The 25,503-nt window shown below is 57.5% G+C and overlaps 7 protein-coding genes across 7 annotated transcripts; 4 read left to right on the forward strand and 3 right to left on the reverse strand.

The window, feature by feature from the left end:
• On the forward strand, window positions 1–1,188 carry A1Q1_05021 (uncharacterized protein; the record flags this gene model as incomplete). The annotated part of the gene is made up of 5 exons (XM_014321828.1): window positions 1–36; window positions 80–126; window positions 243–399; window positions 448–641; window positions 762–1,188. 5 exons carry the CDS (start codon window positions 1–3, stop codon window positions 1,186–1,188), a joined length of 861 nt encoding a protein of 286 aa, XP_014177303.1.
• A 2,894-nt stretch (window positions 1,189–4,082) lies between these two features.
• A1Q1_05022 (mitogen-activated protein kinase) lies at window positions 4,083–5,509 on the forward strand (the record flags this gene model as incomplete). The annotated part of the gene is made up of 5 exons (XM_014321829.1): window positions 4,083–4,186; window positions 4,250–4,415; window positions 4,507–4,927; window positions 5,013–5,372; window positions 5,418–5,509. The coding sequence occupies 5 exons, from the start codon at window positions 4,083–4,085 to the stop codon at window positions 5,507–5,509; spliced, it is 1,143 nt and encodes a 380-aa protein (XP_014177304.1).
• An 830-nt stretch (window positions 5,510–6,339) lies between these two features.
• On the forward strand, window positions 6,340–9,570 carry A1Q1_05023 (uncharacterized protein; the record flags this gene model as incomplete). Its single annotated transcript, XM_014321830.1, has 9 exons — window positions 6,340–6,419; window positions 6,545–6,647; window positions 6,794–6,995; window positions 7,131–7,420; window positions 7,504–8,069; window positions 8,108–8,269; window positions 8,332–8,645; window positions 8,691–9,088; window positions 9,139–9,570. 9 exons carry the CDS (start codon window positions 6,340–6,342, stop codon window positions 9,568–9,570), a joined length of 2,547 nt encoding a protein of 848 aa, XP_014177305.1.
• A 726-nt stretch (window positions 9,571–10,296) lies between these two features.
• A1Q1_05024 (uncharacterized protein) lies at window positions 10,297–12,390 on the reverse strand (the record flags this gene model as incomplete). The annotated part of the gene is made up of 3 exons (XM_014321831.1): window positions 10,297–10,358; window positions 10,406–11,841; window positions 12,287–12,390. The coding sequence occupies 3 exons, from the start codon at window positions 12,388–12,390 to the stop codon at window positions 10,297–10,299; spliced, it is 1,602 nt and encodes a 533-aa protein (XP_014177306.1).
• Window positions 12,391–12,885: 495 nt separating this feature from the next.
• Window positions 12,886–14,562, forward strand: A1Q1_05025 (uncharacterized protein; the record flags this gene model as incomplete). The annotated part of the gene is made up of 1 exon (XM_014321832.1): window positions 12,886–14,562. One exon carries the CDS (start codon window positions 12,886–12,888, stop codon window positions 14,560–14,562), a length of 1,677 nt encoding a protein of 558 aa, XP_014177307.1.
• Window positions 14,563–14,775: 213 nt separating this feature from the next.
• Window positions 14,776–15,848, reverse strand: A1Q1_05026 (essential RNA-binding component of cleavage and polyadenylation factor, Yth1p; the record flags this gene model as incomplete). Its single annotated transcript, XM_014321833.1, has 3 exons — window positions 14,776–15,175; window positions 15,220–15,664; window positions 15,719–15,848. 3 exons carry the CDS (start codon window positions 15,846–15,848, stop codon window positions 14,776–14,778), a joined length of 975 nt encoding a protein of 324 aa, XP_014177308.1.
• Window positions 15,849–16,092: 244 nt separating this feature from the next.
• A1Q1_05027 (uncharacterized protein) lies at window positions 16,093–25,420 on the reverse strand (the record flags this gene model as incomplete). The annotated part of the gene is made up of 6 exons (XM_014321834.1): window positions 16,093–16,524; window positions 16,571–17,279; window positions 17,326–17,772; window positions 18,010–18,104; window positions 18,626–18,787; window positions 18,866–25,420. 6 exons carry the CDS (start codon window positions 25,418–25,420, stop codon window positions 16,093–16,095), a joined length of 8,400 nt encoding a protein of 2,799 aa, XP_014177309.1.
• Between the last annotated feature and the right edge of the window lie 83 nt (window positions 25,421–25,503).

Here is a 25,503-nt window from a genome sequence, read left to right on the forward strand (position 1 = left end):
ATGGCGTCCGTCAAGATCTTTACGCTGGCGGTGAAAGTGAGTCACTGGCACACGACAGTGAGACTGACTTGAATTTCAGACCCTTGCCAAGCCCATTGCGAACACGATAAAGGCTCAAGCTACTCAGTAAGTCTGAACGAGGGTTGCAGAAAGAAGACATATCTGACCACCGCTCCGTTATCAACTTGTCGCCGCACTATCTTATCTACCGCTGTTGTGGAACACCGCCATTCAACTTGCAGACATGAGAGCTTCCGCAGACTTTGCATCGAGCTGGCGCAGGTATGTCCATGGCATTCGATGGGACTGACCGCAGCGTATGCACCGAGCCGAGGCGCGCATGCGCATGGGCCTTCTGAACGAGGAGGCCGCGAAGATCAAGCCGCTCAACGATGCCAAGTGAGCATGCTCTCCACGAAGTGATCCTGACCTTGCAGAGCCATCCAGAATGGTGCACAAACACTATCAGAAACATTCCTGTTCATGGTGGGAGCAGGCTTGATTCTAGGAGAAGCCTATCGATCAAGTCGGAAAGATACGAAACGACGAGACATGGTCGCCGATAAGATCGCCACGCTAGAGGAAGAAGTGGAGAAATTGAAGAATGTAGAAAAAGCAGAAGTATCTGTGCTAGAAGAAAGGTGAGTAGAACTTCGCTTATGCTGTGGGAGCTGCGTGCTGACACCATCGCTTTCGTGTTCGCCGTCTCGACGATGTCACTCGCGTTTTTCATTGCCTCTGGACCTTCCTCCACATTACAGGAGTGCGGGCCTTGAACGAGTCCTCTCAACGGTCATCCAGAACGGCATGCGCCAGGGCTGGATCGACCTCGGACACAAGGACAGCGAGATCAACGATCTGCTGCAGAACCTCCCAGGGCAGCCGTTCGCCTTGCGTAACCTCGACGGCTCGGAGAACGCCAAGCTCGACAGCTTCGGAACATCCTTCGACGACGACGAGAACCCAAGTGCCGTGATCAAGGAGATCAAGGACATGCGGAAGGTCGAGCCGCTGAACCCCGGCTTCGCTGCCATGAACGCGGCTGCGATGGGAGAGATCGCAAAGCAGCATGCGACGCACGGGTCCAAGCCCGCTTCCCCCGCCCGACCTGCCAGTCAGCCTCAGCCCGTCGAGAAGACGAAGGTGGCGATCCTCGAGGAGGACGACGACACGCAGCGGCCCAGCTAGATCTGCATGGCCGAGGGGCTTGGGTCCACGAGACGCGCTCGCCCTGTTCGTCAGCCAACTGCTGTGATTGGGTCAGGAGCACCGGCGCGTTCAGGCTGCGGATCAAACCTAAGGCAGAGAGCCAGCAGGGAGGGCTGCCTCGAGTTAGAGGACTGGAGAGATGAGCGCGACGGCCGGCGGACGGAGCGGGGGAGGAGGGAGCGTAAGGGCCGATGGGGGCCGCCAGGAACTGGAGACCGTTAACCTGGAATTGGACAATTGCGAGCATGCTCTCTCGAGTATCCGCATTGAAGCCCTTGGATTGTGTATTTACAACATTGGAGGCCATTTTGACGCTCGGCAATCCATGTTTTCCTTTGCATTTCACTTTCACAATCCATCACCACGAAATCATAGTATAGAGGGTATTCGAACGCTTCAACCAAGCTTTGAGTGCTTCAATCATGCCACTTGTCATCTTGAATCGAGAAAGGAGCGTCCTTTGCACTTGCACAAGAGGGTTGAGAGGCAACTAGGCAAGGCGGCGGCACGTGCACGCGTTGAGACTTTCGGACTATCGCTCCAACATTGCGGAAAGGGGACGAAGGGGGAGGCTGCCATCCAGGAAAACAGCAGAGCAGGTGCAAAGTGGCTGATGTGACTGTCTAGGCCTCGCAGCCGCACCAGCTACGTCATACACCAGTCTAGCGCCTAGCCCTGGACCACAAACCACCTGCCCAGATCCAGAAGGTACCGGCGCATCCGGCAGCAAGTGGACCGATTGGAGCTGAATCCTTCTCTTTCGTGCAACTCCGAAAGTGTTGGAGTGGGAAACAGCTTGCATACCTCCGACAAACTGAGGCCGACTCCCGGCGGGCCCGGCACGAGGTATGCGGACTTATCATGGCCGTGTGTGATCGTGCGAGGAACAACCGATACTTCTGGAACAGCTGCGTTATCGGGTCAGTTACGAGCCTTGGCGGGCGCCTGGCGTCCGCGTGAGCATAAGGTTAGTCGGTGGCCATTCACTGGACATGAGTATGCGCGCGGCGAACCCTGCCAGCGTACCGACCCTGCTTGGAGGTATGTCGGCGACTGCCAGCTGGCCAGCTGGGCAGCTGGACACTTGACGTGCATGGCGTTCGTGCGGAATGGGCATGATTGGACACGCGGCGCAGGTGGTGACGACTGGACGGATCTCGACACTACTGACCCGTCACTGCTGCGGCGCCTCGCCGTCATGGAGCGCGCTGGCGTGCTTGTAACTGACCCTTCGCGCCGAGCGCCGAGCGAGGAAGGCCGCGAACAACCCCGCGAAGGCGGGGCTGCGTCCTCTCCTAGCCCTTCCTCAGCCTCAGCCCTCTGAAATTCAGGCAAACCCGTGTTTTGAGGCGCAACACATGGAAAACGGTTAAACGGCGCTCAGCGCACTAGACGTCGCGGTTCATGTGGATTCGGCATTTCCGTTTCCAACGCCAGAAAACATGCTCGGCTTGTCCAGATGCACGGATGCACAGATGCTTGTGCCTCGCTGTTCCTTGCAGGTGTAATTGTCGCTGCTATTTCTGGTTATCTGTGGTGCGGGGGTGAGGAAGTTTGCATTAAGCGTGCCGGCAAGCCGGCCGGGGTTCACGGCGCAGGCAATAGGCGAGACCAGCAGGGGATCGTTGAAGGAGCACCTGGGCATGAATAAGCATCGTAATCGTAAACCAGGGAGAAGAGGCTAGGAAAACAGGGGGTGGAAGGACAGAAAAGAGCAAAACACCCTGTCGTGGTAGGCTGGCTGTTCGGCGGGCGACAGGGTGCAAGGCCTGGAGGAGGAAGGACAGTGATCCTGAATGTTGAAAGCTTGCGAGTCGGCTAAGGGCGTGAGTGAGTGGCCTGAGTGGACCATGGGACCTTTTTCGCCGCTCGCCTGCCTACCAGAGCGGAGTGTCCTGTGTCTCCGGACCCTGCACCGTCTCGTCTCGGCCTGGGGGACCAGACCCATGCGACTCAGACGCAGCTGTCAGCCTGCCAGCCTGCGCGCTGCGCGCCTGCCTACAGCATCCAACGACCTCTGCAAAGCGGAAGCGGGGTGCATGCTTTGCAACCCCAATCTCACCACCACCACCACTCACCCCCTCCCCAACTGCTGACTCGGCTTTGTCCACACCCCGACCCGTGTCCCCGCCAGCTGTTGACTGCGTCCACATCACATTCGTAACAGTACGCCTCACCACATACCCGGCTCTCGTTTGCGTTTCCGCTCTCTCATTCTCTCATTCCTCGACCTCCACCAGGCCTCACTCCAGAAAACTCCCAGGACCGCCCAGGCTCCCCGTGACGTCCCTGGCCTCTTTCCCAAGCCTCCTGCCTCCATCCCACTCTCCCCTTGTCCAGCAATCCAACGCTTGCTCCGACACACATCCAACACGTACTTCGTTCACTACTCCGTCGCGTTCCTCCAACCGACTGATTCTCCACCACCACACACAACCACCTCGGTCTGATCGAGCCACCACCTGCACCGCAAGCAAACAGCGAACAGCGCCCTTACCACCGAATCCGCCCCTGTTCTCCCCAGCAACCGGCACGCTTGGCACGCATACTTGGAAAACGCGCGCCTCTGTTCATTTCAGTGCCGGTGACTGACTCCGAACACGTTGTAGCAACCAGCCCGCCTGTCTCACAACACGAGTGAGTACCTCTTCTCGGAGGTGCTGGATGCCATCCCCGGCGCCCCCAACAAGTCTCAACCCCGACGTTCTTGCTGACATTGATGCGTTTCTGACACTCGCCTATTTGTTCCACTTGCTTTTCGATTTGCTTATCCATCCTCCGCTCGGCTCGGCGACGTTGTGCTCGGGTGTCATTTTACTCAATCCAGCTTCTACACACCTCCCCAACACTAGACCCCCTTCCCCCTCGTTACCATGGCCGACTTTGTCAAGCTATCGATCTTCGGAACCGTTTTCGAGGTCACCACTCGCTATGTCGACCTCCAACCCGTGGGCATGGGCGCCTTCGGCCTCGTCTGGTAAGTTGCATCGTCCAGAGCTGGCCATCTCAGGCCATGTAAACACGACGCCTGTGCACACAGCTCTACGCTCGTCCGAATAGCCCTGACCACGCGCAGTTCGGCCAAGGACCAGCTCTCGGGCACATCAGTGGCAATCAAGAAGATCATGAAGCCCTTCTCCACCCCGGTTCTGAGCAAGAGGACATACCGTGAGCTCAAGCTCCTAAAGCACCTCCGTCACGAGAACGTGAGTATAGCCGAGACCTTTCTGCGAGAAAACGTCATTCCGACGGACCTGCGGTGTTGTCTCAGGATGGAAGCTGACGCACGTCTTGCAGATCATCTCGCTCAGCGACATCTTCATCTCCCCCCTCGAGGACATCTACTTCGTCACGGAGCTGCTCGGTACGGACCTGCACCGTCTGCTGACGTCTCGGCCACTGGAGAAGCAGTTCATCCAGTACTTCCTGTACCAGATCCTCCGTGGACTGAAGTACGTGCACTCTGCCGGCGTTGTCCACCGTGACCTGAAGCCCTCAAACATCCTCGTCAATGAGAACTGCGACCTCAAGATCTGCGACTTTGGTCTCGCGCGTATCCAGGACCCCCAGATGACCGGCTACGTTTCGACGCGCTACTACCGCGCGCCGGAAATCATGTTGACCTGGCAGAAGTACGACGTCGCCGTCGACATCTGGAGCACTGGATGTATCTTCGCCGAGATGCTGGAGGGCAAGCCTCTGTTCCCCGGCAAGGACCGTGAGTTTGATCGGCTTGTCCTTATCGGGCGCCGCAGCGTCCTGATAGGGGAGGTGGCGCAAGAATGGCCCCGCTGACTACGCAGACGTCAACCAGTTCTCGATCATCACTGAGCTTCTCGGCACTCCGCCTGACGACGTTATCCAGACCATTGCGAGCGAGAACACCCTCCGATTCGTCCAGAGCCTGCCCAAGCGGGAGAAGGTGCCCTTCGCGACCAAGTTCCCCAGCGCGGACCCGCTGTCGCTCGACCTGCTGGAGAAGATGCTCGTCTTCGACCCCCGCACGCGTATTTCGGCGACGGAGGGACTGGCGCACGAGTACCTTGCCCCCTACCACGACCCCACGGACGAGCCCGTCGCTGCCGAGGTGTTCGACTGGTCGTTCAACGATGCGGACCTTCCGGTTGACACCTGGAAGGTGATGATGTACTCTGACATTCTTGGTGAGTTAGGCCTATCCTTACGATGGCGCAGTAGCTGACGTGCAGACTTCCACAACCTTGGCGACATTGCGCAGAACGACGCCGAGGGACCCGTTACCGGCGACGTTGGCACTGCTGCCGCTGCCCCGGCCGCTTAGAGGATTTGAGTCGAGGTTCTGATCACTGTCACCTACCACCACACGTCGCGAGACAATGTACAACTTTGTTCCTTATCCGTCCTCGCGTTAGAAGGCTCGCATTATTTTGGTTTAAAAACGTCTGTGTGTTTTGATGGGAGTGTCACATATTCGTTTTACATACATTTGGCAGAGGAGGCAGCAGAGTGGAAGCGAGAGTCAGAGCGTGGAGGACGGCCAGAGAGGCAAGCGTTCCTAATAGCTGTAGTAACTCTTCTACTCTCCCTCGTTTGATTGCATTACTTTCCGCATTACGATCATAGATAATCGAAGGAGGATGGAAGGAGGAGGAAGGCTTTCGTAGAGCAGGGGAGGGAGGAAGACAGGACAGGCGCAGCTGAGAAGAGTAACGAACATTGAAGAGCGATCCTGAATATGCATAGTCCGTGAATGAAGATCGAGACTGTGCGCAGAGTACGCGAGAGATGTGCAACAGGGAGCGTGGGATGTGGGAGCGAGGGAGCTTGACCACCGCCTCATGGGTGTACCGCATTTTGGGATCCGGGATACAGGTAGAGGATGTGTTGACTTGAGTGTGCACGGTGCTCGGTGCGCAAGGGCCAGGCCACACGCCATGCGGGGTCAGCTCCTGGGCGAGCGGCGACAGGCCGGGGAACGAGAGGACGCAGGTGGATCAGGAGAAATGGGACATTTTGGGAAGTGGAGGGCGAGTGGAGGTCGAGTAGGTTGCAGCCATGCTGCCAGGTCAGTGAGAGACTGAGGCTGCAATCTGTTCGTGTACCTTTCACTGAACCTTCCCCTCGGCCTGGCTTTCCACCGACTATCGCAACATGTCCACCGAGCACCTCCTCGGTGACATCAGTGTCATCCTCGATGCTCTCATCGGCGTCGACAACGCCCAGCGGCAAGAGTGAGTCGCCTGCCCGATCCGTCAATCCGTCTTATCAGCCGACAGACGGCGGGACCTGGCCTGGTGTGCCCGGAATGTGACCGAATGTAACCGCGAGATACTGATGCTGACCTCCCTCCCAACAGAGCCGAGAAGAAACTCGACCAACTCATCAAGTCGAATGCAGGCGGCGTCCTCCTCCTCCTCGCCCAGGTCGGCGCCCAGGGCGTCGGCGGCTTCCAGCTCGACGTGAGTGCCGATCCATCATTTCGACAGGGGAACCTTCCCTGATGGCCCATATCGCGGGGTCGGGGAAGAGGTACCTCTCGACCACTTGCCATCTCAAGTGATGACTTCAAGCTCCCAGGCGTGCCCTCCTCAGCTGACACCAACAGCAACGTCTACTGGCTCTGATCTTGCTACGAAGAGTGTCGTTCAAGTATAACCCGAATCCGTTCGATCAGCTTCCAGAAACAACACGGACGCGAATCGAGACAGTCCTCATCGCCGGTCTGCGTGATGAGATGGACCCGAGGCTCCGGAAGGGTCTTGGAGTCTGCGTCGCTGAATGGATCAAGGCGAGCCAAAGGAGGAACCGTGAGTGCTCTTCAAACGTCCATCACCTTGTGCGCCTCGTATCCCAGTTGTCTTCCCTAGGAGCTGCTGACGATGTGCGCCCCGCACTCACTACGCACCAGCTGCCTGTTTTGGATGGTGAAAGCTGACCACCAGGGCCTTTCACCGAGCTGCAGAACCTTCTGCTCGAGCTCGCGGTCTCACAGCACCCGTTCCACCGCTACACTCCGTTTCAGCTTCTCGACCTTGTCCCCAACCTGCTCTCAAGTGGCACAAATGATGGAACGGGACCTCGCGTGGCCGAGCTGCTCCTCGGTGGAATCCAGGATCCCAGTGTTGATGTGAAGGTAGAGGCTCTGAAGGCGACAAGAGCCGTGCTGGACTATGGGCTCAGCACGAACGAGAGGGAGGCCTTCGGTCCGGGCCTGGTCTCCAATGCCTTCGAGGTGAGCTTCTGGCTTGCGTACTCCTAGCTAACGCGCAGATTCTCCCAAACCTTCCGGACGACGTGAAGGAGCTTGCGCTGCAGCCGCTGATCGACGTTGCCTCGAACTACCCCGAGTTGTTCCAGCCGACGCTTCCGACAGCTCTTCCCTTCCTCCTGACGTGCATCTCGCCGTCGAACACGGCAGAGGGAAGCCAATTCAACTTCAGCCGGTATCACGCGCAGAAGCAGATGGACTTTGAGGTGTGGGAGGGCGTCGCGAACATGGCGTACGAGATTCTGAACAGTCTGATCGTTTCGAACCCGATCGAAGCGACGACGTGGGAGAACGGCTACCTGACGTTCGAGATTGTCAACTCGCTCATTTCGCGGCAGATCGCGAGCTTTGCGCACGACGACTGCACGGAGTGGGTCGAGGAGCAGAACCTCGACGACGAGGACGAGACGTACCCCGCGTACAGCGAGGAGATGCTCGACCGCATCGCGCAGATTCTCCAGGACTCGCTGCCGCTAAAGGCTGTTGTTGACCAGGCGAGCATCCTTCTGAAGCAGGACGATTGGAGAGCCAAGTACTGCTCTTTGACCGCTATCGGTACTGTCGCAGCGGGAACAGCAGAGTACATGAAGAGGGACGTCCGGGGCATCTTAGAGTCAGTTTGTTTTACCGAGAAGTCCAACTGACGAACAGACTCATCTCACCAGCTGTAATGGATCAGCATGCGCGAGTGCGGTATGGCTTCCTCTTCGCCATTTCGCAGCTGTGCACGCATCTGGAGGGAGTGATGCAGAACGAGTACTCTGACGCAGTGCTGGACGTCGCTCTGCGATTACTTGAGGACCCGGTAGCACGGTGAGTTCAAGCGATCGCGAACACCCCAGCTCGATGTCAGTTTCCCATAGCTAACCCATCAGAGTACGAGAGGCGGCGGCCGCGCTACTCATCCACTTCTACGACTACAACGATGCCCCTGTCTATGAGAACCGGTTGGAACAAATCCTGACGGCCCTCATGAACGCCTTCATCCAACCGGGACCGAACTACATCAAGGAGCAGATTTTGTCGGCGATCGGCTCGATTGCGACGCACTCTGGCCCGGCGTTCGTCCCGTACTACCGCAAGATAATGGATATGAACCTGCGGATTCTCACCGCTCCGCCAGAGAAGACAGCGGGCGAGCTGCAAAAGCGCCTCGTCGGACGGAGTATGCGCTGCGCGAGTCTCATTGGTAAGCTGTCGCGGATCCGACGTAGCTGACAAGCAGCCGAAGCAGTCGGCAAGGAGCACTCGTACAAGGACACGGCAGCCTTGTGCCAAGCCTTCCTCACGATCCAGAACTCTATCACGACGCCAGACGACAGCCGACGGCCATACCTCGGTGACGCGTGGCTCGGCCTGGCGCGGACGATCGGGCAAGACTTTGCGCCGTTCCTGCAGTTTGTGATTCCGCCACTGCTGCACGCGGCGTCGTACGTTCCCCCGCCGCCGCCAGAGGACGACGACGACGCGGACGCGTTCTACTACCACCAGAGTGCGGAGATGGTCGAGAAGGAGGAGTCGTTCAACGTACTCGCGTCGTACGTGCACGAGATGCGCGCCGCGTTCGCGCCCTACCTCTCGGACACGATGGCGATCACGTTAAACGCGCTGGACAGCACCATGTCGGAGGGCGTGCGCGAGTCGGCGTACTTCCTGATCCCTGGCCTGCTGCAGGTCTCAAGGACGCGCACGCCTACGTCTCGAACCAGTCCAGCCTCGAGCAGCTGTTCGCGATCCTGATCCAGTCGATCATGCACGTCGATGCCTCCTCGGCGGGGCAGATCTACCAGTCCATCGGGGACAGTATCCGAGTGCTGAACGGGCCGATCCCAGAGGTGAACCTGAAGCAGCTGATCCAGACGACGCACGCGTGGCTCGAGGCGCTCCTCCAGAAACGCCAGGACCGCATCCGGGACTACCAGGGCGGCAAGATGAACGACTTTGGGTGGATCGAGATTGAGAAGTTTGAGGAGGACATGGAGAACCAGAGCCTCCATATCATGGATAACTGCTTTGGGCGCATTGTCAAGCTCGATGGCCTTGCGCTGGGAGAGATCGGACAGGTCGTGCCCCTCGCCAACAAGGTCAAGGAGACGCTGTGCTACTTCAACTAGAAAAGTGTCGAATATTTCGGATAGAAGCTTATTTAGATGTTTCGATCAAGTTGCCGAGTATGCAAGGGATACAGTGTACAAGGCAGTCAGTGATGGGCAACAGACGAAGACTAATGCAGCGCGCAGCAGAGATGGCAAGGTGGTAATGATACATTACTACAAGAGTTGATACATTAAATGTAAGATGATGATTCTAACTTCTACTCGTCGTCCGAGTCCTCCTCGTCATCGTCGTCCTCGTCGTCGCTCTCCTCGGCCTCGACGTCAAGGAGGGCCTCGTCGTCCGAGTCGAGGGCGTCATCCTCGTCCTCGTCCTCCGAGTCCTCCTCCTCGTCGTCCTCATCGCTCGAGCCGGCCATCATGTTGATGTCCTCGACGTCCTCGTCGTCGTGGCCGTACTCGACCTCGACTTCGTCCTCGCTCTCGCCCTCGATGTAGTGCTCGCCCTCGCCGTGCTCGTCCTCGGCCTTCTCGAGCGCGAGGCGGCGCACATTGATCTGCGACAGCGCCAGGTCCAGCTTCCCGCTGAGCGAGAGGAGGGGCTGGTACAGCTCGATGCGCTGGTCGAGGATACGCTGGAGCTGGGAGAGCTGCTGCGGGAGCGACGGGAGGGTCATGAGAATGTTGCCGCGCTCGACGAGCACGCCCTTGACCCACTCGACGGTGCCGCGGCCCTGCTGCTCGTTCTGCATGTTGCCGCGGCCACCGCCGCGGCGGTTCGCGCCCTTACCCTGACCCAGGCGCTCGACGCACGCCTTGAGCAGAGGCAGAGCCATCTGCGACGGCAGCTTGCGCACCGTGTTGCGGATCAGGACCGGGTCGCGGTGCGACAGACAGAGAGTGAGGAGGGCCGGGTCCGAAGTGTGCAGCGCCTGCACGAGGAGGCGAGTGAGCGACGCAGCGTTGACGGGCCCGTCAAGCGCGGCTTGCGACTCTCCGTTGGCCTGTGCTCCGTTGGGCAGGGCAAGGAGACGCTCGCCGAGCGAGGCGTCAGCCATGTCCACGTCCGTGGGCAGGGCCGCCGCGGGCTCAGACTCGTCCTCGTCAGCAGCCTGAATAATGTTGGCCGGCGCCTTGAAGCGCTGGAGGGAGGGGCCGTCGGCGGCGCTAGTGTTGTTGACCAGGTCCTGGGCGTCACACTTGACAACAGTAGTCTGGCGGAGACCGCCCTCGGGCTGCTCAAACACAGCCTTGTACCACTTGACGCGGCCACCGCCGGCCATGCGACCACACCAGAGGGCTCCGGGAGCACCCTGCTCGACGGGGGCGAACTCGGCGCGGACAAGGTGGGCAGTGCGCTCCTCCTTGCCCTCGACGAGCTTGACGACCTTGGGCTTCGAGTCAGACTTTGGCCGGGCAAAGTCGACCTCGGAGGGCAGGTTGAAGAGGGAGATCTCGCCAGAGAAGTGCAGCACGGAAAGGAGCTCGGGCGAGACAGCCAATGAGTGCGCGGGCGAAAGCGTCGGGGAGGCGTACCGGTAGGAAAGCTTCGCGGTAGCCGTGGGGGAGGGGAAGGTGTACTGGGATACTGTCCGGTCGCCCTCCGAGACCACAAGGAAGGAGGCACCCTGCTGCGACAGAGGCAGAGGTTGTAATGAGGTGATGGCGGTGGTGGAAGCCGGGATGGGGGAAGAAGTGTGGGAGACAGAAGAAGAGGAGAGGGAGAGGTGGACAGCGGTCACTGACATGGTTCCGACAATGACGTGAAGCACCTCGGGGGTGGACGTGGGAAGGATAGCGACTGCCGACGGAGAGTTGGAGCTCGAAGGCAGGTCGAAGGTGTTCGAGATGCTCGACGCATCGGGACCGAGAACGAGCAGCTCATCGTCCGTTGCGACAATGACACCGTGCTCGTCAGACCAAGCAGCGGTAGCCTTGCCAGGCAGAGGGGATGATCGAATGACTTCTCCCTTCAGGGGAATGTAGGAGAGAAGGTTTGACGTCGTTCCCTTGTTGGTGGCGATGAGGAGGACGTCCTCATCACCACCGTCACCGGGAAGCGACTTCCGCCGTCTCCGCTTCTTGGCAGCACCAGAGGAAGCAACGGACGCCCAGCAGAGGGCAGAGACCTGGGCAGCGCCCGGAACCTCCCACTCGGCGACGACAGCGTCGGCAGCGACGTCCCAAACTTGAACCTTGTCCGCCGATCCGAGAACCGGGAGGGCGAGGGCAAAGTGCGTCCTCGAGGGGTTGAAGCCCGAGACGGATGGGGAGGGAGGGGGAGCCTGGGCGGCGCTCTTCTGAGAGCGAGAGGGGCCCGCCTGGGCAGACCTAGGTGCCATAGCTAGAATAACGTCAGCCTGTGTCTCGAATCAAACAAGGATGTGTGATTAGATGGCTCAGATTGGGTGCCCGGGATACAATTTAATGTATTGGGTTTCGGGCCTTTTCACCAGGAATGTGTAAGTAGACCGTCGTGATGTGATCATCATTTATTGCCAGGTTTAGGGGTTAGGAGAACAAACACTCACTTGATATACGGTCTAGGTCAAGAGGAAATGGAAGGGTCGGACAACTCTAACCAAACTACGTCTGTTAGCCATGGCCAAACTCAAGAATATCCAATCATATGATCGAGATCAGTAAAAATAAAACAGCCATGTTTTGTCTACAATGCCCAACCGCGACAACCGGCAATTAAGACGGCCATCGCAGCGGACTCAGGCGGTAATTCCCATATGGGACATCTTGTAAGGAGGAAAGGACAGACACTTACGAGTCAATCCTTTTGATCGTAGGTAAAGTCGAGCGGAGTGTCAAGCGATGACGATCGTCGAGCTTCGCGAGGTCAGCATCCAGAACGCGCGCAAACGGATTCATTGTGGGGTGCTCAGAGTGTGCGTTTCAGTGTCTTCGGCGCTTGGCCATAACAGACTCTAGTTTGAAATGTGTTACACAGTGGTCATCCTTGCTGGTGCCGGGTGCTGTCCACCTCGAGCTGAAATTCTCGGCAGGCAGCTGCCGGAGGAATCGCGGAGAACAACGGTCGATGGAAGTGACGCTTACCTCTTGGGAATGTGTCCTTTCAAGACTCTCTTGATCGCGAGTCTCAGAGACTCTGTTCGCTGTTCAGCAGCCGGAGTAAGAGGTGGTGGTGGGATAAAGTCTTGAGATGGATGTCACTTGCGCGTTTATCAGTAGAAATTATTCACCACCCTGGTGCGAGCGATGACGGAACCAAAAGCGATAAAATATTATTTCGGCAGACTTCTTCCACCTTTTCTCCCAGAATTTCAATCTGCTGAAGGGGGAGATCGATAGCCTGGGTCTGACGAAATGACCGACTGCAAATCTGCTTAGCACAACAACAGCAGCATGTCCGCCGCCCAAGTCAAGGTCGACAAAACGAAGAAGCGCAAGCGCTCGTCGAAGGGAGCCGCCGACGAGCAGCCCGCAGCCGATGTCGAGGTCGACGCCCAGGCTCCCGAGCAGGACACCGACGAGTCTCCTGAGCCCTCTTCGTCGAAGGTCAAGCTCGACGACGCCCCCAACGGCGCGTCCAATGAGTACGAGCGTGTCCCCTTCTCGTCGCTCCAGCTCTCAAGACCGACGATCGACTCCATTGCTCGTATGGGTTTCGAGACCATGACCGAGGTTCAGGCGCGCACCATCCCCCCTCTCCTTGCCGGCAAGGATGTCCTCGGCGCCGCGCGTACCGGTTCCGGTAAGACGATGGCCTTCCTTGTCCCTGCTGTCGAGATGCTCCACCAGCTCCGCTTCAAGCCTGCGAACGGAACCGGTGTTATCATCATTTCGCCCACGCGTGAGCTCGCGCTCCAGATTCTCGGTGTCGTCAAGGACCTCATGCAGGGCCACAGCCAGACGTTCGGTATCGTCATGGGTGGTGCCAACCGCAAGGCTGAGGCCGACAAGCTGGTCAAGGGTGTCAACCTTCTCGTTGCTACCCCCGGTCGTCTTCTTGACCACCTGCAGAACACCAAGGGCTTCATCTTCAAGAACCTGAAGGCTCTCGTTATTGACGAGGCGGACCGTATCCTCGAGGTCGGTTTCGAGGATGAGATGCGCCAGATCATCAAGATCCTGCCCGATGACAACCGTCAGTCGATGCTCTTTTCCGCCACCCAGACGACCAAGGTCACGGACCTTGCCCGTATCTCGCTCCGACCGGGCCCTCTCTACATCAACGTTGACGAGAAGAAGGACACCTCCACCGCCCAGTTCCTCGAGCAGGGATATGTCGTGTGCGACAGCGACCGACGATTCCTCCTCCTCTTCACCTTCCTGAAGCGCAACCTGAAGAAGAAGGTCATCGTCTTCTTCTCGTCTTGTAACTCGGTCAAGTACCACGCCGAGCTGCTCAACTACATCGACGTTCCGGTGCTCGACCTTCACGGCAAGCAGAAGCAGCAGAAGCGCACGAACACGTTCTTCGAGTTCTGCAACGCCCCCAACGGTATCCTTCTCTGCACGGACGTCGCTGCTCGTGGTCTCGACATCCCGAAGGTCGACTGGATCATCCAGTTCGACCCTCCTGATGACCCGCGAGACTACATTCACCGTGTCGGCCGAACGGCGCGTGCTGGCAAGTCTGGCAAGTCCCTCCTCTTCCTCCTTCCCTCTGAGCTTGGCTTCCTCCGTTTCCTCAAAGTCGCCAAGGTGCCTCTGAACGAGTACCAGTTCCCGCAGAAGAAGATTGCGGACGTGCAGAAGCAGCTCGAGAGCCTGATCTCGAAGAACCACTACCTGAACACCTCGGCGCGCGACGGCTTCAGGAGTTACCTGCAGGCGTACGCTTCATACTCGCTCAAGAAGATCTTTGACGTCAACAAGCTCGACCTCGCCAAGGTGGCCAAGGCGTTCGGATTCTCCGTTCCGCCAAAGGTCAACATCAGCGTGGGATCGGTCAAGGCGAAGAAGTCGGCGGACGACAGCGATGACGACGAGCCTCCCTCCAAGGCTCACAAGGGAGACGGGGAGATCAAGAAGGCGTACTACCGCAACCGCGGCCACAAGAAGGGCGGCCGCTCATAGGTTTGACATCTGCTTCAGTTTATTGTTTGTATTTGGCATGCTACTAGATTCTCATTATTGCCGGGATGCTGCACTGCCGAGCTAACTGACCGGCTTTTGGAGCCATGGCCCTAGCGCCCTCTACGATGCGCGCGCTCTGTGTTTGACATAGTTATACATCTGCAATGTAATGTAAAATGCTCTCTACCTAACCTACATACGTAAGACTCAACATTAACGACCGCCGCCGCCGCGCAGGCCGCCGCGGTCTCCGGGGACGGCATCGTTCGGGCACTGGTTCGCAAAGTGTCCGTACTGGTTACACCTGAAGCAAAGGATAGTGCTGAGGTCCTTGACCCATCCTCCTCTGCGTCCGCCATCCTCACCGCCGCCGTCGCGGTCGCGGTGATCTCCTCGTCGGGCGTGGCCAGACAGGAAGCCACCAGCACGCCATCCCTGTAGACTTCCACCCTCGGTCCAGGCGGGCGCGGGGACAACAACGGCGTTCGGGTCATACTTGTACTCTCTCCATCGTCCGTATCCAGCGGGAAGCTGGGGCGGAGGTCCGGACTGCTTCGGGTCCGGCACGGGCGGGTTGACATAAGACTCGGGATCGGGAAGCTTGGGCGAAGGGCTGTTCGTTAGCTAACGACAACCTGAATGATAGCAGACACTTACTGAGCTTGCTTGCAGTCTGGTCCGTCGGGACAGAATCCAGCGAGATACGCCTGGCACAGTGTTCGCCGAACGTGCCGCCGCGGGCACTCAGGGCCCAGCCTGCAGAAACCTCTGTTGTAGTCGGGGCACTCGACGCGCCGGTCTTTCGGGTGGTAGTAGAGGCACTCGCCACCGAGCTCGCACTTGCCGAGCTTGACGAACCAGACACACGTCGGCATCGTGCGCAAGTTCCAGTCATGTGTGTACTCGCAGTTGTCGCCGACCTTGCACAGGTTACGGAGGTAGTGCTTGCACACGGTCGTCTTCTTCTCGCGCTCACGCGGGTGCGTCGGGAGCGGCGGCTGCGGCTTGAAGTTGATCGGGGCCGGCTGCGTGTGTCGCAGGGGACAGTTGTGCTCAAAGATGCAGCCCTCTGGCTGCAGATTCATTCGACAGATCTGCTCATCTGAAGGTTAGTTTGAGAAACAGAAGTAGATGGCAACGGCCAAGAACAACATACCGGAATCGAGCTTGAAGTTGCGCTCCTGCTTGAGGTAGTTCTCGATGTTTAGGTTGACCTGGTGGAAGTCTGGCCTCACAAAGTCGGCGGCGGGACCAAGGTTCTCGGTCGGCAATGGTATCGTGGTCATTGTGAGTGTTGTACAAGTCAGAATAAGGTCGCGATTGAGTTCAGAGTGACATCAAGATCGGAGACTGGATCGCTGATCTTAGGATCCACCAGCAGTCTTTCATTTATACCTAAGGGATTAGCGGAAGTATTTCCACCTTATCGCCTCAGCGACTTGCTTACTAATCAGCTTACTCATGAGGATAAGCAGGAGGGAGAGTACAAGTGGCAGTCTATGCATGCATTCTACATGTGTCTATGGGACGTCAGTCGTCGTGCTCGTGGTCGTACTCAGGGGCCTTCCCCTTCCCCTTGTCCTGCTTGACCTCCACGAGAGCCTTCGTCAAGATCTCGAGCATTTCGCCCTGCTTGTCTATCGTCTTCCTCAGAGACTCGATCTGCTCAAGCAGCACATACTGGTTCTTAGCCAGCTTCGTATTCGTCAGATCCCGAGTATCACGGGCCGGTGCTGATCGTCCTGCTGATGCGTCTCCTGCCCACATCGGCATCTGCATTGGATGGCCATCGTGGAACCCACTGCCGGGCGCCGGGGAGCGATCCCTGCTGCTGCTGTTGGACTGCGCCGATCGCGCAGATAACGGCAACAGAGGAGCAGACGAGCTCTCCGCTTCTTCGATGGGAGTCAACGAGGATTGGATCGGTGTCCCCGCCTCCGAAATAGAGTCGCGGGGGCTTCTCTGCGTGATCTGGGCATTAGTAGGCAGTCTCTCCGCGACAACTTACATGTTTTGCAGAAGCCACCATGGCATCGTGCACGATGGCGAAGTTGCGCCCCAAAACGAAGGAGGGCAGTGCAATGAGCAGCAGGCCGAACAAAAGCAGAGGGACTGCCAAGATCTTGCCGAGGGCGGTCTTGGGCGTCACGTCACCATACCCTGTCGTGCTCATGGTCACCAGGCAGAACCAGGTCGTCTCCGGAATACTGGAGAATGGTGATACCTCTCCGTCCGAGTCGACGAAAGCGCCCAGGGTTGGATCCCAAGTTCCGCGCTCCGCGAAGTAGATCAATGTCGAGAAGAGCACCAGCACGAGAACAATGAAGTACGAGATAGCGATGAGGGCGTCCTTGGAGCGCCTCACTGCCACGTACATGACCTCAATTGTCAGGAGCATCTGGTTTTGGTAGCGGAATGCGCGGAACACGCGCAGCAGACGAAATGTACGCAGAATCGAGAAGCGGAACAGTGTCGATGTGTCATCCTGGCGCGCCAGCTCAATGTAATAGGGCAGAATCGACAGCAGATCGAGGATCGCGAAGAACGAAGTCACCCAGTTGTAGTACATCGACCATGAGTCGCTGTGCGCCAAAGATCGTGCGATGTACTCGATCGTGAAGAGGACGACCAGCGCCGTGTCGAGTCCGAAGAGAGCCTTGATCGCACCTGGGTTCGTGTTGAACACCGGCAGAGTCAACATGGTCGTGAGCGCAACACTAAGCAGTGTCAGCTATCAGATGCAGATGTCATGAGTCTACTGACCTGAAAAGAATCGCGCCAGTGACAGTGACGTGGATGAAGAACGCTTCCCGGCCGCTGCTCGGATCCTCCATGAGAAGATACAGTTTCCTCTTCCATCTGCTCCTCATGTTCGACGCAATGTTGAACGAGTCCTCTCCGGGGTCATGCAAACCCAGGATATGAGCGAAATCCGGCACGTGAACCTCCTCGGTTGCCCCTTGGTCGAGGTCATCTTGCAGGAAGTGATTTCGGCTGTACACCCTAGACCCCTCAGAATCGGCTCCAGACTTGATAGGGTTCGAGCTAGTCCGCCTCGGCCGTCTGTGCGCCGTGGTAGGGGCAGCGGAGAACAGGAGAGTCGACGACGAGTTCGGGTTGAGCGTCAAGGTCTTCTGTCGAGGGGTGCGTGATGTCGTCGGTGCGAGGGCCGGTCCCGTTAACTCGAACTCCTCCGCAGGGATGGAGGAGCTGGGCGGATAGGAGGTCATTGCTGGGTGTCGACAGACAACATGTACTGGGCGGTGAATGGATCCCAATCAAAAGTCCAGCGCGGCCAGCAACATTTCGGAATCCAGTGCCTTGACAACAACAGCTGGTTCCCGAACCCTGGCCGGCTACTGCTCTTGCGGGACTCCAGGTTACGTAAGGCGCTGGCGGCATTGTGTGTGACGCCGGCTCCTTCTCTGTTCACCAGGTGCTACTTACTCGCGAATGTCTTCATGCCTTTGACATGGCGCGCCAGGTGTGGCGTAGAGGTACTCGGTGAAAGCGCGCTCCACCACAACCTCGAACAGCCTCTCCTGTCAGTCAGGAACCGCATCAGACAAGCTGCGCTGGCTGTTATCAGATAGTGCAGCCTGACAGGTTCCGGCTGAATTGAAGGCTCCCAGGTTCATGAACACCCCGTTATATGAGCCCAGGAACCTTCCATATGATTTTCGCCCATCGCAGGGAGTCACCGACAGCACGTAGTATGTATGTCGCATGCTTCAACGACGTTCATGTTCAATTCTACTCGAGACGTCAACGATGTCGAGATGCCTGAAAACACAATCGTTGAGAAGAGAGGGGCGCCAGGCACGATCAACTTTCGATCTCTTTCATAACGACTATCTCAAATGACTATAAGCCCGAAGGGGAAAACCCCCTGAGACGTCCTTCTCGGAGAGGGGGGCCCCCACCCCACCCCTCCCCTCACTTTCCCATCACCATAGGGCTACTACTCATTTCCGCCATTCACTGCCCAAATCCTTCCAATCAACCAGTATAAATGTTTTATAACTAATTGCTCAATCCAATTTCGTTCAAGAACGTTAGGTACCGGCATGTCATCTGGAATCAACGCCAACCAGTACAAGTTGTGTCCCTGGAACCACCCATGGCCATCTTCAAACAGTGTCTCCAACCACCGTTTCAGCGCCGGATACCGTGCCAGTTGTCGCTGTAAGAGCCCCTCTACTTCTCCTATCCACTGTCTCTTCCACTGTGCCCACCGTAAGCAGTCAAGGAATATGTGGCGCTCATCCGTGTCTTTCTCCGGTAGGCCACACCCCCTACACACATTTGTAAGAAGGCCCCTCTCCCACAGACGTTTCGGAGTAGGTAATTGCCTCGCCCTTGTCAGCGCCACCGTCATGATGGCCCAATGTGTTGACGTCCGTGAGAACCAAGTCGTCGGCTGGTTATTCAATGCCCCGACATGTTTATCGTACCACACCCAATCTTTTCTGGCCACCTCCTCACTGAGTTCGATCCTCGTCTCCCTGGTCACGGTGTTAACCGAGCTATGCGCCATGTTCAGCCCGTGTCTCTGCATCGTCCAATGGTCGGGCACTCCTTCTATTACCACTCTCTCCGGTCGCTCATGCGCTGCCGCTGCGAGATGATCAGCCCGAGCATTCATCATAGCTTCTTCCGTTCTACTATTCGTATGTGCCTTCTGGAAGTCAATGCTAAGGTACGGTTTGTCCCTCAGGAAGGCCTCTCTCCACCTCGAGAAGTTCCTCTGAGCCCCTGACCTCACTTCTTTAGGTGTCAAAGGAATTGACCTAGTCAGGGCTTTGTGATCCGTGATGAAACGCGACTTGCCTGCAAAACCCGACCTCCTTCTGAGTTCACTGTCCGCCACGAGCGCCCATTGCAACGCCGCCGCTTCTCCATCCGCAATACTGGCATATGGGGTTGACAAAGCGGTGGCATACTCTACAGGCCCCGTGACTGCAATGGTCACCTTCGCGTCGTGTCGCAAGGCAGCAGTGGCTGGCTTCCTGCTGGCGTCCGTGGCCCATTTCCATTCCAACCTTGTAGCATCCGGTGTCCGGTTCGCCGAAACCACATGTCTAAGCGTCGGTTGGTAAAAGTTGTCTGTGTACTTGTTCGGTCCCCACGTCAGGTGTCTTTCGCGTAGACCGTCTTCAACTCTGCTGAACAGTGGATAATCTTTCCGGTCTTTGGCGGACGGCGCCCTGCCCGTTCCGAGGTCTGTCACTCGTCGCTGTTCCATCCATCCATCCAGCGCCTTTCTAGTTATAAGCCTAATCGGCGGCACGTCGCAGTGTATCATCGCATGTAACAGACCCATCGCCCAGTCATCAGCCATGGCATCGAGGTCGACAAAATTCAAACCCCCGGACGTCAATGGTGCCATGTATTGTCGGCGGCTTATGGGAAAGAACATGCCATAATATTCATTCAGTCTTCCCGCGAGCTCGCCGCTCAAGTTGCGTTGTTGCGGGAAGTGGATTAGCATTCTGGCTTTGATCTTGCACACCAACGTAGTCTTGAGGACCTGATTCAGCACGTGTGGGGTCAGTCTCCCCCCTACCATCGGTAGGACCGCTGCTCTCACCAGTGCTTGCAGGGACTTCGCCTGTGGGCCCTCGGTGATGTTCGCTCCCAGGAAGATCAGACAGTCGTGTTTGACCATTCTTTTGGGGCCGTCGCGTGTCGCAATCACGCATTCATGCACTAGGCCGTTGTCTTTGCCGAGGACCGTGAGGGTCGTTTTCTCGTCGTTTTCCCAGTCCGTCTGCATGCCGTATTGGGATTGGAAGTATTCTAGAGAGTCTACTTTTCGTTTTAACTCTTGTAAGGATCTGGCGAAAGTCAGTGTATCATCCATCCCCGCCGCCATGTGCATGTATAGCGTCATCTCTCTCTGGGCCTGACTTTCCTGTATCCAGTGTTGTCCCATGGCCGCTGCGAGGACAAAGATGATCGGAGATAGAGCATTTCCCTGTGCAGTAATCCCCGGCACTGCGAACGTGGCGACCTCCCTTCCCGCCACGCAGAGTGTGACCCGAATGTGACGTTTTCTCGCCTTGTCAAAAGCTACAAGAGTCTGCGGTAGGCCGTAGAAACGCGCCACATCTTCGATGATGTCCGATGGCAAATAGTCAAAACCCTTCTTCTGGTCGCGTTTCATCACGAACACCTTTGTTCGCCGTTGGTATTCCAAGGCGTGCCACAATTGCAACGCGTTGGTTAGCAAGTGCGGGCCAACACCCACATGCGTGGCCACCTGTGTCTGGGGAATCCACCCACCCTTGTTTGCATGATGCTGTAATAGCTTGGCCGTCCACGCAGCAGTCAGGCTCACCAGGTGATTGGCCAGCATGATGCCCCTGTAATTGTCTGGGCGAAAGGGATCCCCCTTTTTTGGGATCGGGATGAGGAGATGCGTATTGAGATAGGGGGGGAAGTAATCATGGGTAATGATGTAGTTCGCGAGTGCCAGCACTTCGGTTTTCGCCTTCCGACCCAGTCTAGCCATGCACCACTTCTCCCATCCATCCGGGCCCGGTGCCGGGGATGGATTCCCTGCACGCAGCACTCCGTCAAGGTCGCTTATTGTCATTGGCTGCGGCCATGCGAAAGGTCGCTGTCCGGATGCCTGTCGGAAAGCTTCGGCGACGCGACTTTGCATCCAAGGTTTCGGGCCTTGCACAACCTTTTCCCTGTGGAACAGCTTTCGAAAGTGCTGTTCCCATGCGCGGTCGAATTCAGGTTGGCCTTGTCGCCACTGTGTACCGTCTGTGTCCCGAACTACCTCCGGAACTCCTTGCGTAGGCTTTGGGTAGATGCGCGCTGTCGAGCCCGTCTTCCTCAGTTGTTGTAATATCTCGTCTTTCTTCTTGTTCAACCAATCCCTGTCTGTCTTCTCCTGGCTCCGGACAACCTCCTTCCGTATCCCGTCAGCTTGTCTGCGGAGTCGACGCGCCGTTTCCGCCCACGTTTCGCCCTGGAGTTGTCTCGTCCACCGGGTCTGTTGAGCTGTCCAGTCGCGTCGCCCCTCTCCACTTGCGTTGGTCGGGCCCAGTCTCGCCGCCGTCCGCAAGGTCCTCATTTTAAAGATGAGTCGCTGGATGTGGATCTGAATTGTCTTCTGTTTGTGCTGCAGATTCACCCATTGGTACGCTGTTTGTGTTGCTGCGCTCAGCGTTTTATCAAACGTTTCGTAGCGGTTGTCGAACTGAGTGTCTTCTGTTATCTCCGTGATTGGATTGTCGAAGGCGTTTTCCATCAATTCTCTGAACGCGTCGTTTCTCGCGTCTGTGTAAGAGGGTTTGAGGGGGCGGCGACGCAAGAGGGGTGTGTTGCCAGGGGAGGGCATCCAGCCCTCCACTCGTATCGGTCTATGGTCCGAGTCAGTTCGTGGAGTGCTCACCGTCTGAATGTCACATGTGGGGGTTGGCCAGGAGACCGTCGCCCTGTCGATTATCGATCTCGACGTCGCGTTCGCCCACGTATATTCCTGGGCCAGGTCAATATGTTGGCGCTCCGTCCACAGGTCGCGTCCCGCGGTCTTCTGCAGAAAATCACGGTAAGGTGGGCAGCCGTTTGCTCCGGCGTGACCGTCACAGGCCTCTCTCGCGTCACAAAGCGCATTGAAGTCCCCCAGGATCATCCATCTGTGGCAATCGTTTGTCAGATCTTGGAGTTCCCCCCAGAAGTCTTTCAGCCTTGGGTCTGACAATTGCGGGGCATAGATAACGATGAGCCGAGTGTCGTGCGGCATCGTGGAGTTCCTGCGGATGTCCACGGTGAGAATGTTATCTCTCCAGCAGTCTTTGGTGGGCACAACCAATGCGTGTAAACGTTTGTCCAGGCCGACGACGATGCCCTTTTTGCCTTCAGTCCCTTGTGTCCAGTATGTTCTGTATCGGGGGGTCATCGCCGTTTGGAGTATGGCATCCGGTCCTCGGCACGTCTGCGCTTCCGTCAATGCCCAGACCATCGGGGTTAGGGACCGAATCAGAGCAATGATCTGTGTGATCTTCGTGGATGATCCCATGCCATTTGTGTTCAAGTGCAGGGCGACTGGCTGTCCTCCTGTTGCCTTGACGCATTCGACCATGTACAGAAGTATGCATAATCGGGCTATGTATGTTTTATGTGTTGCGGTAGCGAGAATGAAAATGAGTACAAAGATTGTGATGTCAGGGTTATCGGAGGTAGCCGCGTCCAAACGTGTAAATTTCAGTCGTCGATCTGCAAGATCAGTTATGTCTGGCCGCGGTTTGCTTACGTGTTCGATCCTTGGCCATTGATCGGCGTTGCCCGGTTCCGGCGTGTCGAGATTCATCTGTTCACCGGCGATCGCCGCCCGTGCATCGTCCGTGGTGAGGAGGGGTTCGAGTTCGATGCCGGCCGGCGCTTGGGTCGATGTGTTCTCGAGCCAGCTGTCCTTTACTGTCTTGGTGTGTTCGGCGATTTGCGCTTCAATCTTTCCTGCTTCCATTTGCTTCTTCTGTAGGCGTGCCTGCATAGCTGGCGTGCCTTGTCCTTCTTCGACGCGCTCCTCAATGCGATCTATGTCGGCCTTCAGACGATCGAGTTGGGCGTGGAGCGGCTGCATGAGGGTGAGCGCCACGAGGCTGCGCTGCGTCGCTTGCTTGTCCTGAATCGCCTGTGTCTGCAGAGCCATAATCTGGTTCTGATGTGCCGACATCTGCTCCCTGACCTCCCTCATCTCTTGACGGAACATGCGACGGTCTTCGCTCATCTCTTCGTGCACTGTTTTGACCATAGCCGTAATGCCCTCCGTCGCCCCCACAAGTTGCGCAGTGTTGTCGACCACTGATGCCACGCGGCCGTTGTTACGGCGGTTTGCGGCAGTCTCCATTTCCTCCTTCGTCCGTAGGTTGTTGTGGTTGAACCGCCACAGGAACAGGGGTGTGTCTACGCCTGCGGGGGCTTGGAACATACACAAGAACTTTGAGAACTCCATCGAGTTGGTGGTTATCACGGCCACCGTGTCCGACTTGTAACGGTACATCTTGATGGCATAGCCCTCTCGATTAGGGAATTTCTCCGCGTATTCATGGCGGGCGTCTTCCACCCACTCTTCGAGGCTCTCGTCCTCGAGGTCCGCGACGTTCTTGAGCACAATGGACGTCGGACAGGTCGTGGGAATGTGGCCTTGATGATGCTCCACGGTGAAGGACCACGGCACTATAGCAGGTTTGAACGGGTTGAGTTTGACTGCGGCGTCGATCTCGGGGGGGTATGTGAAAGTACCATTAGCCGCTGTGTCCGTGCCCAGCGATGAAGCCGGCCATGTCGCTTGGCATCTCATGCCTCGTGCCTTGAGCGTCGCTTGCACTGCCTTGTGGAAGTCCGCTGGAGGAGTTTGAGGCCCGGTGTCACCCGGGATGAACGCGACCCTGAACATGTTCCGCCTGTCTCCTCCCGATCCACCGTTCGCGTAGTACGAGTGGGCGCCCTTGCTGTGGAGTTCGGTGTTAAAACGGCGCAGGTTGTCGAGAGTGGCTTGGTTCTTCATTATAGCCGTCGTGGTGAAGGCCATGCGCACCGTAGTCTGGTTGCCTCGCGCGCTGGGGTTCCCGCAGAGAGCTCTGAACCACTTGGCGGTCTCGCTCCCTTCGTCTCTCATAGTAGTGACGAGGCGTTCTCCCCATTTGAGTGCTGAGTCCTCCGAATCATCTGGGCCCTGCGGGGCACCGAATACCGTGAGCGCCAGGCATTCGAGAATGTCGTTGTCCCTGGCCGAGTCCGTGCGACGGTCTGTCCTGGGTTTTTTAGGCGGGGGCAGGTGTTGGGTCTCGTGCGCCGCTGCCTGTCCGGCTTGCTCGAGGTAGTTCGCGAGGTCGTCAGGCTTCTCTGTGTCCATCTCGGCTGAATCGTGGGAAAGGTGTTGTTCGCGGGCTCGGTGGGGTCCGTGCTGAGATGGGTGGTAGGGGGGGGGTGTGGGATTGCCAGTCTGCAGCGCGTCCCCTCCGTTTATGTGACTGTCCATGCCGTCCATATCTTCTGACGAGTAGCAGACGCCCTCCGTATCGCGTTCCGGTTCGGCTCGGCGCTGTCCTGGTATCGGTCCCCCCTGGGGGTATGATGTTTTGGACTGTGTGCCAGTCCTTCGGTGACGGGGGCACCTTTTGTTCTGAACTCTGACTCGTGTGGACTCGTTCCGGGCGCCATGCAGCGGGCCGTGTTCCATCTCCCACTGACTTGTCTTCCCCCTCGCTATTCGCGCGCCCCTTGTATCTTCGTCAGCCTGTCGAGTCCTAAGGACTTCCTCCTGCTCCAAGGCGTGTCTCACTTGTGTGGCCCGGTCCGGGCGGTGTGTGGAGTCAGTCTCCATTCTATCCGGCGCAGCGTCTGCTTCCCTCTGGTGCGGCCATCTATGGAGAGTGGTTAGAGTAGAGTAGATTGGGGGGTCCTGCACACGGCCACAGGGGCGTGCATGCGGATAGGTCATCAACCTGGTAGTCCGTTCACCATCCTTCAGGTTCGCGGTATACTGTAGAGTAGAGTAGAGCGGAGGGTCCCGCACACGGCCACGGGGGCATGCATGCGGATGGGTCATCAACCAGGTACTTGTTGGGCAGGCGTGGAGATCGGGCCTGAAGATAGCGTCCCCGCGCAACGGGGCCGCCTCGGTCCTAGCAGGTCCATTGTGTGGTCCCGGCGAGGGTGCGTGTACTGCTGGGCGGACGTATCGCCAGAGAGCTGCGTATGCTGCGGCTGTGATCGCGAGTGCAGTCACGAGCGTCCATTTCGACCAGAGCGTCCAGTTGTTTTCTCCGCTCCTTCGTGACCGTCGCTTTGCCTGATGGGGGTTTTGCTGCTGTTGTGTCTGGCTGGTGTAGTGCATGTTGTTGTCCGGAATGATTTTAACCTGGTCGAGCAGGGTAGAGTAGAGTAGAGTAGAGTAGAGTAGAGTAGAGTAGAGTAGAG

Source organism: Trichosporon asahii (genome assembly GCF_000293215.1).
Source record: "Trichosporon asahii var. asahii CBS 2479 unplaced genomic scaffold scaffold00071, whole genome shotgun sequence".
In the NCBI taxonomy this organism is placed as follows: Eukaryota; Fungi; Basidiomycota; class Tremellomycetes; order Trichosporonales; family Trichosporonaceae; genus Trichosporon; species Trichosporon asahii.